Consider the following 14,854-nt stretch of genomic DNA (forward strand, 5'->3'; position numbering starts at 1 on the left):
GTGTCAGATCCCGCAGTTTGAGGGCTCGATGCCCCCCCTACTTCAGAAACCCGTTGCAAGTCTGGGCCTCTGGAACGTTTGACTGACTAGCTTCAAGTTGGAGTTCCCATGATCCCCTCTTTAGGTTTGATTAGTTTCCTGGAGTGGCTCATAGAACTCAGAGAAACACATGTACTGGTTTATTTTAAAGGGTCTTACAAAGGATACAGATGAAGAGCTACATAAGGTGAGGTATGGGGAAAGGGTTTGGAGCTTCCATGCTCTTCTGGGCATGCCACCCTCCAGGAACCTGCACATATTCAGCCATCTAGAAGCTCTCTCCACCCAGTCCTTTTGGGTTTTTATGGTGGCTTTGTTACATAGGCATGATTGATTAAACTATTGGCCATGAACTTAACCTTCAGCCCACCTCTCCCTTCCTCGGAAGTCAGGGTGTGGGGCTGAAAGTCCTAACCCTGTAATGGCACCTTGGATCCCATCCTGAAGCTACCTAAGGGCTGCTAGCCATGAGCTGATTATTACTGTACAAAAAGACATCTCTTTGGAGATTCTAAAGATTTTAGGAGCTGTATGCCAGGAAACAGAATCAAAGACCAAATATATATTTTATGATATCATAGGACCAGATAGTAAATATATTCGGCTTTGTGGGCCATTTGGTCCCTTTTGTGACTACACCACTCTGCCATTACAGCATGAAAGCAATCAGAGACAGTATGTAGAGAGATGAGTGTGGCTGTGTTCTAATAATACTTTATTTCTTTATTTATAAAAACATTCAGTGCTGGGGAGAGGAGAATGGGGAATTAGTGTTTAGTGGGTATGGAGTTTCAGTTTAAGAAGATGAAAAAGTTCTAGAGATAAATAGTGGTGATAGTTGCACAACAATGTGAGTGTACTTAATGCCATTGAACCGAACACTTAAAAATGGTTAAAATGGTAAATTTCATGTTATGGATCTTCTCCCACAATAAAATGTTTTAAGAAAAAACCAACAACAGGTAGTGGACTGGATTTGGGCCACTGGCCAGTAGAATCGAGTTAGATGCCTACACACCCGGCAGGCATTGCCGGTCAGTCACCCCTCAGCTGTTCCCAGAGTGAGATGAAAACTGTTTGGGGCTGGCCCTGGGATGAGGGGTCATTAAGCTCTTTCCCACTGTAGAAGTCCACTGTAAGTTTATTTGGTTTTCTGCCTTCTTCTTTTAATTTTGAGAATTTAAATCCACATCTGTAATGTGTGGTTTTTGCCTTAATAAGCTTATTTCATAAGTATCCAGTTTGAATGTCCACTGGTTGCCTTTGCTCCTGAGGCCGTGTGTGGAGACACTTGGCACGTGTCTCTGCTTCTGAGGTGGGTCACGGAGGCCCTGCACCAAAAGGAAGTACTGAAATATTCTTGCGTTTCTTTTTATTTTGCAGGACTTATTTGGGGACAAGGAATTTTTTACACAGAGTGCGGTGTTGAAGTGGCTGGCTACCCACGTTTGCACTCGTGTCATTCTGAAGGAGCTTTGTGGAAATCTGTTTTTTGTTATATGTGGATTTAATGAGAGAAATTTAAATATGGTATGTATGTTTATGATAAGGCTTGATTTAAAATTCCAGTGATTTTTATTTTATTTGTGAATGTGTGGTTATTTGTGTTGGATGATGTGGGAGAGGCCAGACGACCTCATCAGAGCTCTGGAGGATCTTTCATTTAAAAGGCACAAGAATCAACTCTGGTAGGTGCCTAGAATTCTGCACCATCTGCTGCTGCCCTCAAGCTAGTTGCTGCCAACTTCCGACGTCGTACCTGTATGGAGACTGTTGAATGAGGAGATCTGTCACAGTTTGATATAATATTTATATTTATTCTAGTGATTTGCTTCTTTTAAAAAATTACTGGATGTGTGTTTAAATTTGGAATGGCCATTTACACACATACATATCTATAGATACACATGCACACATCCACGTGCTTGTTTATTTATTTAATAAAATGTAAAACCTCAGCTGGCAATATGCTTGTGTTTCTAAATATATTTGTAGTTTGTAGTGTTGCATTTTGAAAACAGGTTTTACAATTCTGGAATGAAGGCTCTGGAAAAAAAATTTTAAATGATATACATATTTTTTCTGATAATGAAAGCAAGGTGTGATTGTTATATATATAACATTTTGGAAGTTCAGGAAAGCATGAAGAAGAAAATAAAAATGACATGTAAGCTCAACGCATATGGCCTTATGCTTACCATACTGTTGCATTTCTTTCATATGTACTCTATGTGTATGGTGGTATGTGTTTTTATAGGATGTATTTATAGTCAAAGAATTTCTTCTACTCCAGATCTTATATATTTGAGGTTATGGCTCTGTAGTTTTAATGCTTTGAAGGAAAAACTATAATGTTTATTATCACTGTCACCTTAATTCTACTTTCATTCTTTATTTCAACGTATTTATTTTGCAGTCGAGAATAGATGTGTATACAACACATGCTCCTGCCGGGACTTCTGTGCAGAACGCTTTACACTGGAGCCAGGTAGGTGTTCTAGGAGTGCAGTTGTGGTTCATGTAAAATGCACATTAGAAAGGTCTGTGGGTTCCGTGAAGCACCCCTCTGCCAACCCTTCCCAAATAGAAAGACAATCTGCTTACAGATATGATCTGGTTTTCTTCCCCAGAGTCCTGAGTTCTTGTCGTTGTGTTTGTGTTTGTGTTGCTTTTGTTATCCTTGGTGGGGCACACCAAAGACAGGCTCACCCGACAGCTGTCAGGGTTGACTTTTTCCCCCTTCCCTCCTCCCTCCTTCAGTTTTAGATTTATACTCTATATCCCTCCCTTCCTTCCTTTCCATTTTCCCCCTTCCTCTCCTCTTCATCTGTCTTTCACTGAATCCTAGATTTATTTTATTTCTGTGTTGCTTCATAAAGCATGACTTTAGAGCAGCTTTGGAGGTAGGAACTGCTGTTTCAGCATTAACTCCCGAGCACAATATGCTTGGCACATCAGTGGATTAACTAGAGCTAAGCCGATCACGGACATAAATGGGAGCCACTAACTTTTAAAATATAGTTTTGATGATTTTATCACATAAATAATGCATGTTCATTCTAGAAAATTTAGAAATTACATCTAGGCAAAAAAAAATTATCTTAAAATGAGCATAAAATCATTCTCCAGCCCTACACAGAGATAAGAAATGCGGATCCAGAGATAGTAAGTGTCTCTCCATTCTGCTGTACCCCTCTTGCTGTATATCGTTCCATGCATTTCAAAAAAAAGCAGTTTAAGATATAGATAGACATAGTAGATGTAGAAATGGACTAATTAATTTTCTCCTTACTATTTTACAACTTGCTTTTCTTTTTCCATCTTACAATATGTCCGTGACTTATGTCTGCCTCAGGACATATTTTAGTACATTTTTTCCCCAGCTAACTTCATTTTAAATTTGAAATAACTCAGTGTTTAAACTCTAAACCAAGATGTTATAGGTGTCTTAGATAGTAATTTCCAAACACCCAACAGTCACTGCTTGCATCAGAATCATTGAATTGCTTTTAAAAGTATACTTTTTGATAAAATATTGCTTTAAAAAAGTAATGGGAGCTGGGTTTGTTGCAGAACTGTTGGGTTGGCTACCATCTAGGCTTATAAAAACAAAGACTTCTGTATCCCAATCATTTGAATGGGAGAAACTATACTTTTATATTTTTTAACAACTTTATTGAAGCATACGTGGCATATAATACTTACAGTGTGCAAGTTGATGTATTTGGACACTCATGTCCACTTGTGAGCCCATTGTCACAATCAAGGTAGTGAATGTGTCCATTTCCCCCAGAAGTTCCCTCCTGTCCCTTTGTAACACCTCCCTCCTGGCCTCTCCCCTCCCTCCCTGAGCAACAACTGATCTGCCCTCTGTCACTGTAGGTTAACTTGCATTTTCTAGAATTTGTGTAAGTTCAGTCATACAGTATATACTCGTTTTTGTCTGGCTTCTTCTACTCAGCATAGTTATTTTGAGATTCATACATGTTGTATATATCAGTAGTCGATTTCTTTTTATTCCTGAGAATCTGTATTTTTTAAAAAATCTGCCTGGTAGATTCTTTGCCTGACCAGGTTTGGGAGTCACTGATCTGGAACATTCTGATGCTTTAGTGTCCTTCCTCAGTTGCCCCAGGAACTTTGTCTGGGGAGTGGATAGTTCACCTCTCCCCGGGGCTCATCTCTAAGGAACTAGGAAGAGCCTGGCCTGAGGCTCACTGTAGTGACCAGAAGGCTGAATGTTTAATGCTAATCCCTCAGGGACAGACTTTGCTGCGCCTTAGAAGAGGGGCATCTGGAAGGCATGTAGTCCATGGTGTGCTGGACAGCCCACCCTCACCACTTAAGGGGTGCCCCGAAACCTTCAGAAATCTTCACATTCATTCAGGTCTCTGCTTTCTCCTCAGTCACATTTCTGTTTAGAGTCACTTGGTATATATATCTGGTATATATATCTGGTATATCACCAGAATTCCCCTACATTTTGAGTATACCTGCAACCTCTTACCTAATGGACATTTTCCAAAAAGGCTCAATTTCTGTCTCCTGAGGAGTTAGTGCACTCCCAGAGATGCATGCAGGGCGACCAAGCCAGGCTGGAGGCAGATGCTGAGCTTGGTGACCCCCAGCAGCCGCGTGTGGTACACTGCACGCCTGAGCCAAGTGCAAATGACCACCAGACCCAGGCTTTCCGGGGCCCTTGGCAATGTCGAGACCAAGGCTGTCCTGAGACTGTCATATTACACACTGCTGTGACTTCACCCTCCCTGTCCCAGGCCCCCCCAGGGCATGGGGTGTGCGGTCGAGCCATGGGATCAGCTACAGTCCAGGCTTCTGCTCTTGTTCCAGCCTCTTTTTTGGAGCAGCTGGCCAGGGTCAAAGGCTGCAGGCTGAGGTCCAGAGCTCTGCTTTCTGGCCCAGTTGTGACCTTGTGGCTTTAGGTCACATGCCCTGGAACATGCCTCATGAATGTCTGCAAAGCACAGATTCACTGCAGAAAGAAGCCTGGCCCTCTGCCCTTTTGCTCACTGTGACACTCCTTTGTCCATAAAATGGTTGCTTTGTGCAGCTGTTTTACAGGGTCTTCCCCTGGGCTCTCCCTCCTGTGGGCTGTAGGCAAGGGGCTTCCACTCCAGTACCGGCTGCGTGTGGCTCCGAGAGGCAGCCCTAGTGCCTGTGGGAGAAGTTTCTGTTAGGTATGGCGTGTGAAGGCTTCCATGGTATGAGTTTTGGGGGTGCCCTTATGGGCCATTTTATTCACAGTACATTTACAAATTTACTTTTTGCTTAAATAGTTAGCATTTGTTTGTTAACAATTCCAAAACCTAGTTCTTTACTGGGCTTTCAAACTTATTTTGCTAATCTTCCTATTCTCTTTATAATCCTGATGAGGTTCAGAGTTCCCGAGAGCCAAGACTCTTGTTATCGCTCACCCTCTGGCTAGCCCCGCCCAGAGCCCAGGCACTCACTCCTGTTTGAAGAAGGCTGGTCCCAACCTATTGTTACAGTGTTGCTCCGAACTACGTAATGTGCTGTTGAAAATACAGATTCTTGGGCCTCTCCAAGACCTGTTGAAAATCTGAATTCCTGGGGTGTGTCCCTGGCATCTGCATTTTAATAAGTACCTTAGCAGATTATGATGTCCTCTATTGTTTGAAACCTCTTGCTTAAAAATACCCAAAAATGTAAATTTTGTAGGCTTTTTAAAACCCAGTAAAAAGGACAGTCTAATTTTTATTATACCTGTAATATGTTTTATGAAATTGTAGAACATATGTGAGTGAAAGAAAAATCACTTGGATGTCTAAAACCCAGCAATAAGCACTATTAATATTTTGGTATAATCTTATAAGTTTTTGTTATAATCATTTCTGTTACAAAAGTAGGATCATACTGCATGGACTTTTTAATAAATTTTCATTGAATGAAACAGCATTGTGTTTGTTAGATACAGGCTAAACTGCTATAACAGAGACTCCAAAATACAGCTGCTCAATAACTAGTTTCTTTCTTTCTCATAATACAGTCCAGAGAGCAGTGGCCCGGGCTGGTGGTCGAGGATAGTGGTGTGGCTGTGCCCCATGGGGTCATGCAGGGACCCCGTTCCCTCCACACTGTAGCTCTGCCATCCTTGGGGTGCTGTCCTTTTTTGTCTGGTGGAAGCTAGGTCACCTTCATGCCTCTTCCAGCCTACGGGCAGGAGGGAGAGAGGAAGCCCAGGGCAAGTGGCTTTGCATGAAGGAGATTACGCAAAAACGAGCAGTATGGCCACAGCCTAGCTGCTCACAGGAGGATGAGGAGGTGGTTTCTATGCTGCAGCCATGGGCTTAGCAGAAGCTTTAGGGATTCTATTAAAGGAAGGAAGAAAGCAAGAATGGGCACTGGGGCACAGACTCTGCCATAATAAAGAACGCCTCTCTAGGTCAGTTACTAAATTTTTAGATTATTAATATTTATAATAAAGGACAGTTTTCTGTTGTTTGAATTTTATTTTTTGTATGTGTATATATATATTGCAATGATACTTTTTCTGCAATCGCAAACCATCCTGGAATAAACACTCATATATTATAGATATGTCCTTATACATTAGGCAGATTTTCTTAGGATGATACATTCATAGGAATAGACTTAGTGGGAAGAGGGTAGGCATATCTTTTAAGACTTTTGATACATATTGTATTTTAGAAAAGCTGAACCTATTTACATTTTAATTACCATTCAAGACCTAAAAATAGTTTTTGAAATATCACCATAAAACTGTCTATACCCTAATACTATAAGCTTTTCCTCCTGATCTTTATCTACATATGATTATTATAGAAATATAATTTTAGTGCATATTCAATTTCATTTTTGGACTTTTCCACTTAGTATTATTTATAAAAATCATTTGTAAACAGTTTTCTGTTTTTATTTTATTTATACTTATGACAGTGGCATACTGTGTATATTGATGTGTAATATGTTCTATTTACCCAAATATCTATTATTGGACTTTAGCTTATTTCCAGGCTTTTGTTTTTGTTACTATAAATAATGTTCTTCACACTTCCCTTTTTTTGAAATGCCTTTTCAAATGGGTAGCTTGAAGTCCTAAGTGACTCTGAGCACAAAAGTTAAGTTTAGAAGTTCATTTTGAGCTATAGGCAAGTTTTTCATTTTTATTCTACACTCAGTCCTGGTGCTTTATGTGAATGCTGAAAGACATATGACAAAGTGAGGAACTGATGTCTGTGTGCAGTGGCAGAATAGTTTGCACTGACATATTTTCACTGACAATTAGAGATGAGGAACAGATGTGCCAACAGGTGCTGAAAATCCATATTTTGTTCTCTGGTAAATATGCCACATGTATTTAGTATCTGTCATTTGAAATGGCAAAAGCAGATGCTAAACATTTATCATGTAGCAATCCCCAGTAGTATGTAATGCCACACTTTTATTATATCAAACAGTAGAATTTTATGCAATGGATAAGTATAATTTAAAGCATATCTTATATCAGGGTAGTAGCTACCTTCCAATCATACAATGAGAAATTGAGTCATTTAGTAAAGAAGAACAAAACAATGGCATTTTATTTTAAATAATGGTTTGGAAATGAAGAGTAAATCTGGATATTAGTATAAAATTGATTTCTGAGGATATGGCTAGCTCCAACAACCGATGATATTATCGTAAACTTCTGTGTCAAATAACTTTTTTTTCCCAATTATTTGTAGAACATTAGATACCAAAAGTTTCAAGCCTTTGACTGGGGAAGCAGTGCCAAGAATTACTTTCATTACAACCAGGTAAAATGTTCAGTCTTTTAATTAAAGGGGGCCCCAAAAACTCATCAACGAAGCCGGCCTACCAGGATTCTGGTCGAGCTCAGGTGCTGTGGGAAGTGTTTGGGAGAGTTGACTAGATAGTCTTTTCTTCCCCTCAGTCCATCCCAAAATAACCCAAGCTTTGCGGTTGCTGTTGTGGACTAGGCCCCCTCTCTTCTTTCCCCAGCTCTAAGTAAAAACCGTCACTGTCATGTGTCATTCAGGTGATAGTGAACACAGACTTCAGATTCAGACAGTACTAGGTCTGTTACCCGGTAGCTGTGGAGTCTTGGCTAAATTACGTTGCTTAAGCCTCTTTTTCCCTGTACAAACAAAATTATCATTTTTTGAGTGTTAAATGCACTAAGTGTTGAGATACTCTGCCCATGTTTTTTTTTTTTTTCCTCAGAATGTCCCTGTGACATAGATATGATTATCTCTGACTTAAAGATGAGGAAACTGAGGCTTGTAGAATTTCTGTGGCTTGTCTTAGCACCCAAAGGGAGAAGGTAGGAGGGTATGACTCCAAAGCCCCTTCCAACCACTTGGTTCGACTGCTTTGCATCTACCAGCCAGGGAGAACTACACCTTCCTCACTGGGGAGTAAGCACTTGTTGTGCCCAGCGTACAGTAGCAGCTCCAGAGCTAGGGTGTTCTCTTAGTATTCTTTCATTTGGGGTTAGATTTCTTTTTTGTTCTGGTGATGATAACTCAAAACGTATGCTGATAAGGATTTTCAAAATTTAGTCTCGTATCCGTAGATTAAACTTACTAGACAATGTTTAGCAGAGATTGTGCTTAATGTGACGTGGCTCCTTTTTATTGTAGAGTTACCCTCCCGTGTACAATGTGAAAGACATGCTTGTGCCGACTGCTGTCTGGAGTGGCAGTCACGACTCGCTCGCGGACGTCGGTGACATCAGTATCTTGCTGACCGAGATTACCAACTTGGTGTACCACAAACGCATTCCTGACTGGGAGCATCTCGACTTTATCTGGGGCTTGGATGCCCCTTGGCGGCTGTATAATGAAATTATTAATCTAATGAGGAAATATCCGTGAAAGCCAATTGGGAAATATACCAACGAGTCAGTGATTCAGTCATGCGAAAATGTGTTTGTTTCATTTCTGTAAAATGCTTGTTTTCCTTTCCCAAGTCTTTTATATTTTCATAGCCAAGAAAATTATGATGTTGAAGATACCCTGTTCCCTCTAGTTAGAATTAGAAACACCCTAGCTATTTTTTGTTTAATTATGGCTGAATATGGAAATAATGTCTCAGCCGTAGTGTTGTCTCTTTAAGTTTTTTAAAAATATCACAGATACGTGAAAAGGTCATTATAACCATTCTGTTTATGCTGAAAATATCCTATATTGACTTTTTACCCACACACAGGACAAATTAACACATGAGCTCAGTTCATCTCTTTGCCTTAAAGGGCTCTCCAGTCTAATGGTCTTGTATCTAGGGATCTGAATGACTTTTTTTTTTCATGTTTTCATGCAGTAGGTGCATTGTCAAATCCAGTGATAGCCGTGCAAGTAATAAAAGATTCCATAATGAATTTTGTCAAACCTAACTGTGACAGCTGCTATTTAGCACATGTTTAAATTGCTCAGGCCAAGCCAAATAATTTGCTGGAATTTTCAAAAACAAATTGCACTGATTTAAAAAAAAGAAACTGTGTTTTAAATTGCTTGAAGACTGATACACTCAGCCATCTGTGTTCATGAACTCTAAATTTTATGGCAGACCATAATTCCACTTGTCTGAGAAGAAAAGTCCTGTGGGGAGACTATACCATTACTTTTCCTGAGGTTAATGTACTCCTTAAACCAGCTGCTATAGCTCAGTGGTGACATCTGTGTGAAGCCAAAGCCCTGTGGTTGCCCATGAGAAGTGTCCTAGGTCATTTTCACTCAAATGAAATGTGAACATGATTGTTTTCAGATGAAACCTCAGCTCAGGGATTCATTTTGTTTTTTAGTTTTACATGTGTCCATATTTTTCATACATTTGCTTTGCACCCCCATGGTGGGAAGCCTATACTCATTTGCTTCTCCTGCAGCATTGTTTCTTTACAAAACTGTCTGATGGACAAAATGACAATTGATATGTTTTCTTGTTATAGTTACTTTAGTTGCAATAACAATACTTGATATTGGCTAACATGTAGAGGCAGAATAATTCTTTGTAACATTTAAAGAGTCTTACTTAAACTTTTCAATAAAACCCAGTGAGCTTCATAGGCTTGAAGGATTTTGTGTGTGAGTTTTGTCCTTTATTTAATAGCCATTCTATTCTTCTCTTCCTCCTTTCCTCTCTTGGCAGGACTTATGCTTTCCTGTCTCATCTCCCCTTCCTCTGTCCTCCTTGTAAACCTCACTGATACTGCTCATGAATGTCTGTTCCTCTTCCATGGGGAGGAGAGAATGGCATGGTTTGCAAACGCTGGCTTTGAACGTTATCTGTGAACGTGGTCCACGTTCGTGAGGCTGTGAGTGGAGACTAGGCAGTGATTACCCACATCTGCGTGGAGTGGCTGGCTGCAGGCAGGCCCATGGATTCAAGGACTGTCCATCCAACTCCCCCCTTGAACAAATGAGGCAACCAAAGCCAGCAGAGACAGATTACACCAAAGACAGATTACACCAAAACATAGATAGGAGGCCCGATATGATCTCTCCCGCTACTCTGTGAGCTTGAGGGCACAGGCTATGTCTTACTCATCTCTTATACCCAGAATATAACACAGCCTGGAATATGGTGAGTCAATAAATATATGTGGATGGACAAAATGTGTGAAAAATGATGGACTTCTTTATTTAGTTAAATGAAGTAAATGTACAAGTAACATCTGGGAGAGTCTAAGGACTGATGCTGGAATCAGATTTTTCATGGCACCTGTAAAAAGAGTAAAGTTGTCCTGGATGCAAAAGGTGCACATCCTTAGGGAGAATTCCACCCTCCTTGTTGGACATAGGTCCCCCCCAAAGCCCTTATTTCACCTTTGACCAAGGCAATCTGGCCAACCAGATGTAGATACTCTACTTGGGTAGGGATAAAAAGGGACAGTGAGTGGGTGATTTTGTTTTTTTCTAGCAGTAGAGGGAGAGAGCTTGCTGGAGAATGGCTTTGGTGCCATAGGTGACTTGGCTTCTCTAGCTTTGGCTGTTGCCATGGGAGGCCCTCAGAGATGCCCTTGCAAGCTCATGGTCAGCCAGGCTCCCACACACCAGACATTAGACTGAGGAGCGAACAAGGGATGCATGCCAGAGTCCAGCTGGCTTGCAAAGTTCTCTACCTTTCATAGAGGAAGGCTCTTTGTAAAAAGAAAAGTGGTAGGGAACGTGGGAAGATTTTTGCCAGCAAGGCCAAGAGTGCCCTCTTGTGGCAAATTAAAAAATGATTTTTCTTCATTCTTAATTGTGACTTCATTTGGTAGCCCTTCATCTTTCTGTGTAAACACACATCAGGGAAGAGTTCCAAGTTGGCAGATTATTAGCAAGTCTTCTTGCCCTACAAGACTGTAGAGATATTTGTGTTCTGCTCAAAATAAGCCACGTCAAAGCCAGTTGGAAAAGAACAGAGCCAAAATGTTACAGGATTTCTTGCAGCAAAAAGCTCCAATGATGAAACAAAACTATGTGAATGCAGCCAGGATTATGAGGCTACAAAAGATTTCTGCAGCTCTGTCCAGAGCAAGAGGCAAGTAATCAGTGTAATCCAACTGTAGCATGAACAGCTGTGTAACATCTGCACCTTTAGTGGAGTCTCCAGAGAAAAGTTCAGAAAGAAGACAAAGTAAAAACCAGGCAAGTGAGATTACACACAAAAATGAAGGGCTACCAAATGAAGTCACAACTGAGAATGGAGAAAAAGCATTTTTTCTAATTTGCCACAAGAGGGCACTCTTGGCTTTGTTGGCAAATCTTCCCTAGTTCCCTACTGCTTACCTTTTTACAAGGAAGCGTTCTCTAGTGCCCTCCTCTACAAAAGACAGAGAACTTGGTTGCTTTATAAGCTAGTTGGCAATTTGATGAAGGGTAAAGCCAACCATAGCTGTGGTTATTTCTATCCAGGATTATGATAATTCTTGCCTAATGGATAACATCTGAAAAGTGTTCAAGAAATAGCAGTTCTCCAAATATGACAGGAAAATAAAAATTTTCCTAATAGGTGAATGAGTGATCAGAACCTGGGATGTGGATGAGGGCTGGGTGGTGGGTGGAGGTTTTAACCCAGGCCTCATGCTTATTAAGAGCTGAAATTTAGACTAGTGAGATTATCTCCCAGTAATGATTATTCTGTGTGTGTGTATCTTAAAAGTGTTAATGTTAAAAATGTAAACATTTAAAATATACTGTAATTTGATCTCTTGTCATTTATGTTTTAACATATGGAGACGTTTTGAAAATAGAAACCACTCTGCTCTATTGTGATGCCTGAAAGGCAACATTGGGTATTAATTATTCTGATTTTTTTAAAAAAGTCATTCAAGAGTATTTTATTGTGTTGTGCTAGGTACGGATTTCAAGTTAATTGCCAGAGTGAGAAAGTAAAACTCTTTCTCTGCCCAATTGTGTTAGTGTTACTAAAAATAATACTTTGCCTTTTACATTGTGTTTCTGGGGTTTTAAGACCTTCTGATAAAGCTTTGATCTTTGCAACAACCCCTATGATAGGCAAGGCAAGTACTGTTTTCTCTGCTTTATAGGCAATGGTATGCCTTTTAGTAGGGATGATTTTATATGCTTTAAATGTTTTAGAGACGTTAATGAGAGTTCCAGCAATATCAGAAGTGTCCACTTATATGTGACGTGGATGGATCAAAAATATAAAGTGTTTAAAACCAAATATGCATCAGTGTCTGGGTTAATAAGCACATCAAGGGTGTGTCTTGGGGAGCTAACTTCCCCACATTCTTCATGGGCATCTCCTACTGTTTTGGGTATGGTTGACTAATGTTTTCTGAGTCTTTTGTAAAATGCCACATAAATGCAGCTTCAATAACCCCTGCCAACATCAACTCCTCCTGTGGAGATACGTACCTTGCAACTTACACTAACCCATGTCTGCTCTCAGTCTGGCTGTAATTTGCTATTTAATTCTAGATAGTCTTGATTTTTCTGAGATTGAGTGTTTAATCTTAAATCCTTAAAATAAGGGATTACGTTTTTATCATTGAGATCACTCCATTTCTATTTGTCTTATGTTTACACAACACTACATACCTCTGGTACCCAGAAATAGTTATTTCAACTAGATAGATGTCAAAACAGTCTCACCTAATTTTGGAAAAAGAAATCATAAAGGTCATCAAAAAAGATACTGTGTAATTGGTGACAGGCTTTAATTTATTTGGGAGGAGGACAGTATCCAAAGTCTTTGATGAGTTGGTATCAACTAACTTTGAGATAGTATTAAATATGCACAGGTTTGATTGTTGTACTTTCAGAAAAGTGATTTGACCCCTAGTAATAACTAGAAAAGAAATGATTCCAACCATGCCAGAGAGTTCATGCTGATAAAAATGATTCCCAGGAAGTCCTTATCAATTGGATAAAGACAAGAAATAGTGCGCCCAAAGTTCTAATGCCATCTGTCAGAAACCCCTCCTTTTGTGGAATACCATTCCTGTAGGTAAGTATATCCAAACTACATCAACCTGTTCTCCAGAAAAAAATGATTCTATTTTATAGCCTCAATTTAGAATTGATATCTTTTAAAATGAGTATTGAGTCCACAAATCTCTTCTGAACATTCATTATGTACAGGATATAATAGGTGACCCTGTGGGAAAAAGTCCTAGAAGATATACCCTGTGCTCTAAAAGGAACTATGCATTTATCTAGCAAGCTATTAAATTTTTGCACAGATAAAAAGTGTGTAAAGATGCCAGCTTACTTAATTCAAGAAATGTCACTTTAGTCAGTACTAGACAGGTTTCTATTTTGTTTTCATCCATTAAATGATGCTGCTTTTGGTCATCTGACAATAGTGCCCACTTTTTCAGCATTTTCCATAACATAGAGTGGAGGACTGATAAGATTTTAATTGATGAATTTCCCTGGATAGTTGCATATGTATATTGGACACAAGCTTCTGTTCTTGTTGGCTGTTTGTGACCATGTCGGCTGCTTGTGTTCGGGACAAGAGAGAAGCTAGTTGCTATTCTTCAACATGTCTCAAGGTAACAGGGGAGAGCTGGACAGAAAAGGCTGAAGCCCCAGCTTCACGGGGCTTTATGTAATCAGCACTTGGAGACTATTCTAACAGTGTTAGAGGATAGAGTCACCAAAGCAGGAAAAGAATGGGTTGGTTGGGGTTGGGGGCTCAAAGGAGACAGTCTTGACAGCAAATCGAAAAACTAAATCCAGATGAAGAGGCAATGCCACTCACTCAAGCAAAATCTGCAAGAGCATCCAAAGCACCCAAGCATGAGAGCTGAGACCACAAGAAAAGGACAGTGTGTGCTGAAAGGACATTTGAGGTTGACTTAATTTCTGTTGAGGGTATATTCACATGATGTTTATAAGCAGAATTCATTTGTAATATTGAGAAAGTGAGCTCTATTGGTCCCTCTAGAGCATTCCAAAGAGTAAAGGGCAAAAAATCCTTCCTCTTCTTTCTGAGATGCTGCATCAAGGCAGGACCATGTCTACCAGGAATGAGAAAGCAAAAGTTCCTGGGTTGACCTAAAAGTGAAATGGAAATAGCACTGGGGAAGGAAGGGAGATTGGGGAGGAACCTAGAAAGGACAGGTTGTCTAACTGGAAGAAACTCATCAATGGAGAGGCCAGAGGCCTGCATTGTACCTGTTTTCTGTTACCATCTAGACATCAGAGCAGCATTAGAAAAATCCATCTTCTTTTCCTTTTTGCATTGGCTGTCAAGAAGCTCAAAGCTACTTCTGAAATTTCTGCACATCAACAGCAAATATGCAAATGATATAATAATATTTTTATGGCACACTAGGGTTTAAAAAAAAGAGGCTGCT

At 40.0% G+C, this 14,854-nt stretch overlaps 1 protein-coding gene across 3 annotated transcripts in view; it reads left to right on the top strand.

Annotated features, from left to right (window-relative positions):
• Positions 1-9,244, top strand: part of LIPA (lipase A, lysosomal acid type) — a 37,363-nt gene extending 28,119 nt beyond the window's left edge. For all 3 annotated transcript variants that reach the window (XM_045567890.1, XM_045567889.1, XM_045567888.1), the window contains 4 exons: positions 1,423-1,569; positions 2,456-2,527; positions 7,764-7,835; positions 8,682-9,244. In XM_045567890.1, coding sequence (XP_045423846.1) covers positions 1,423-1,569; positions 2,456-2,527; positions 7,764-7,835; positions 8,682-8,915 — 525 coding nt within the window. In that variant the 3' untranslated portion in view covers positions 8,916-9,244. The remainder of the gene's footprint in view (positions 1-1,422; positions 1,570-2,455; positions 2,528-7,763; positions 7,836-8,681) is intronic.
• The last annotated feature ends 5,610 nt before the right edge of the window (positions 9,245-14,854 follow it).

The sequence above is a fragment of the Lemur catta genome, chromosome 14, assembly GCF_020740605.2.
Source record: "Lemur catta isolate mLemCat1 chromosome 14, mLemCat1.pri, whole genome shotgun sequence".
Lineage (NCBI taxonomy): Eukaryota > Metazoa > Chordata > Mammalia > Primates > Lemuridae > Lemur > Lemur catta.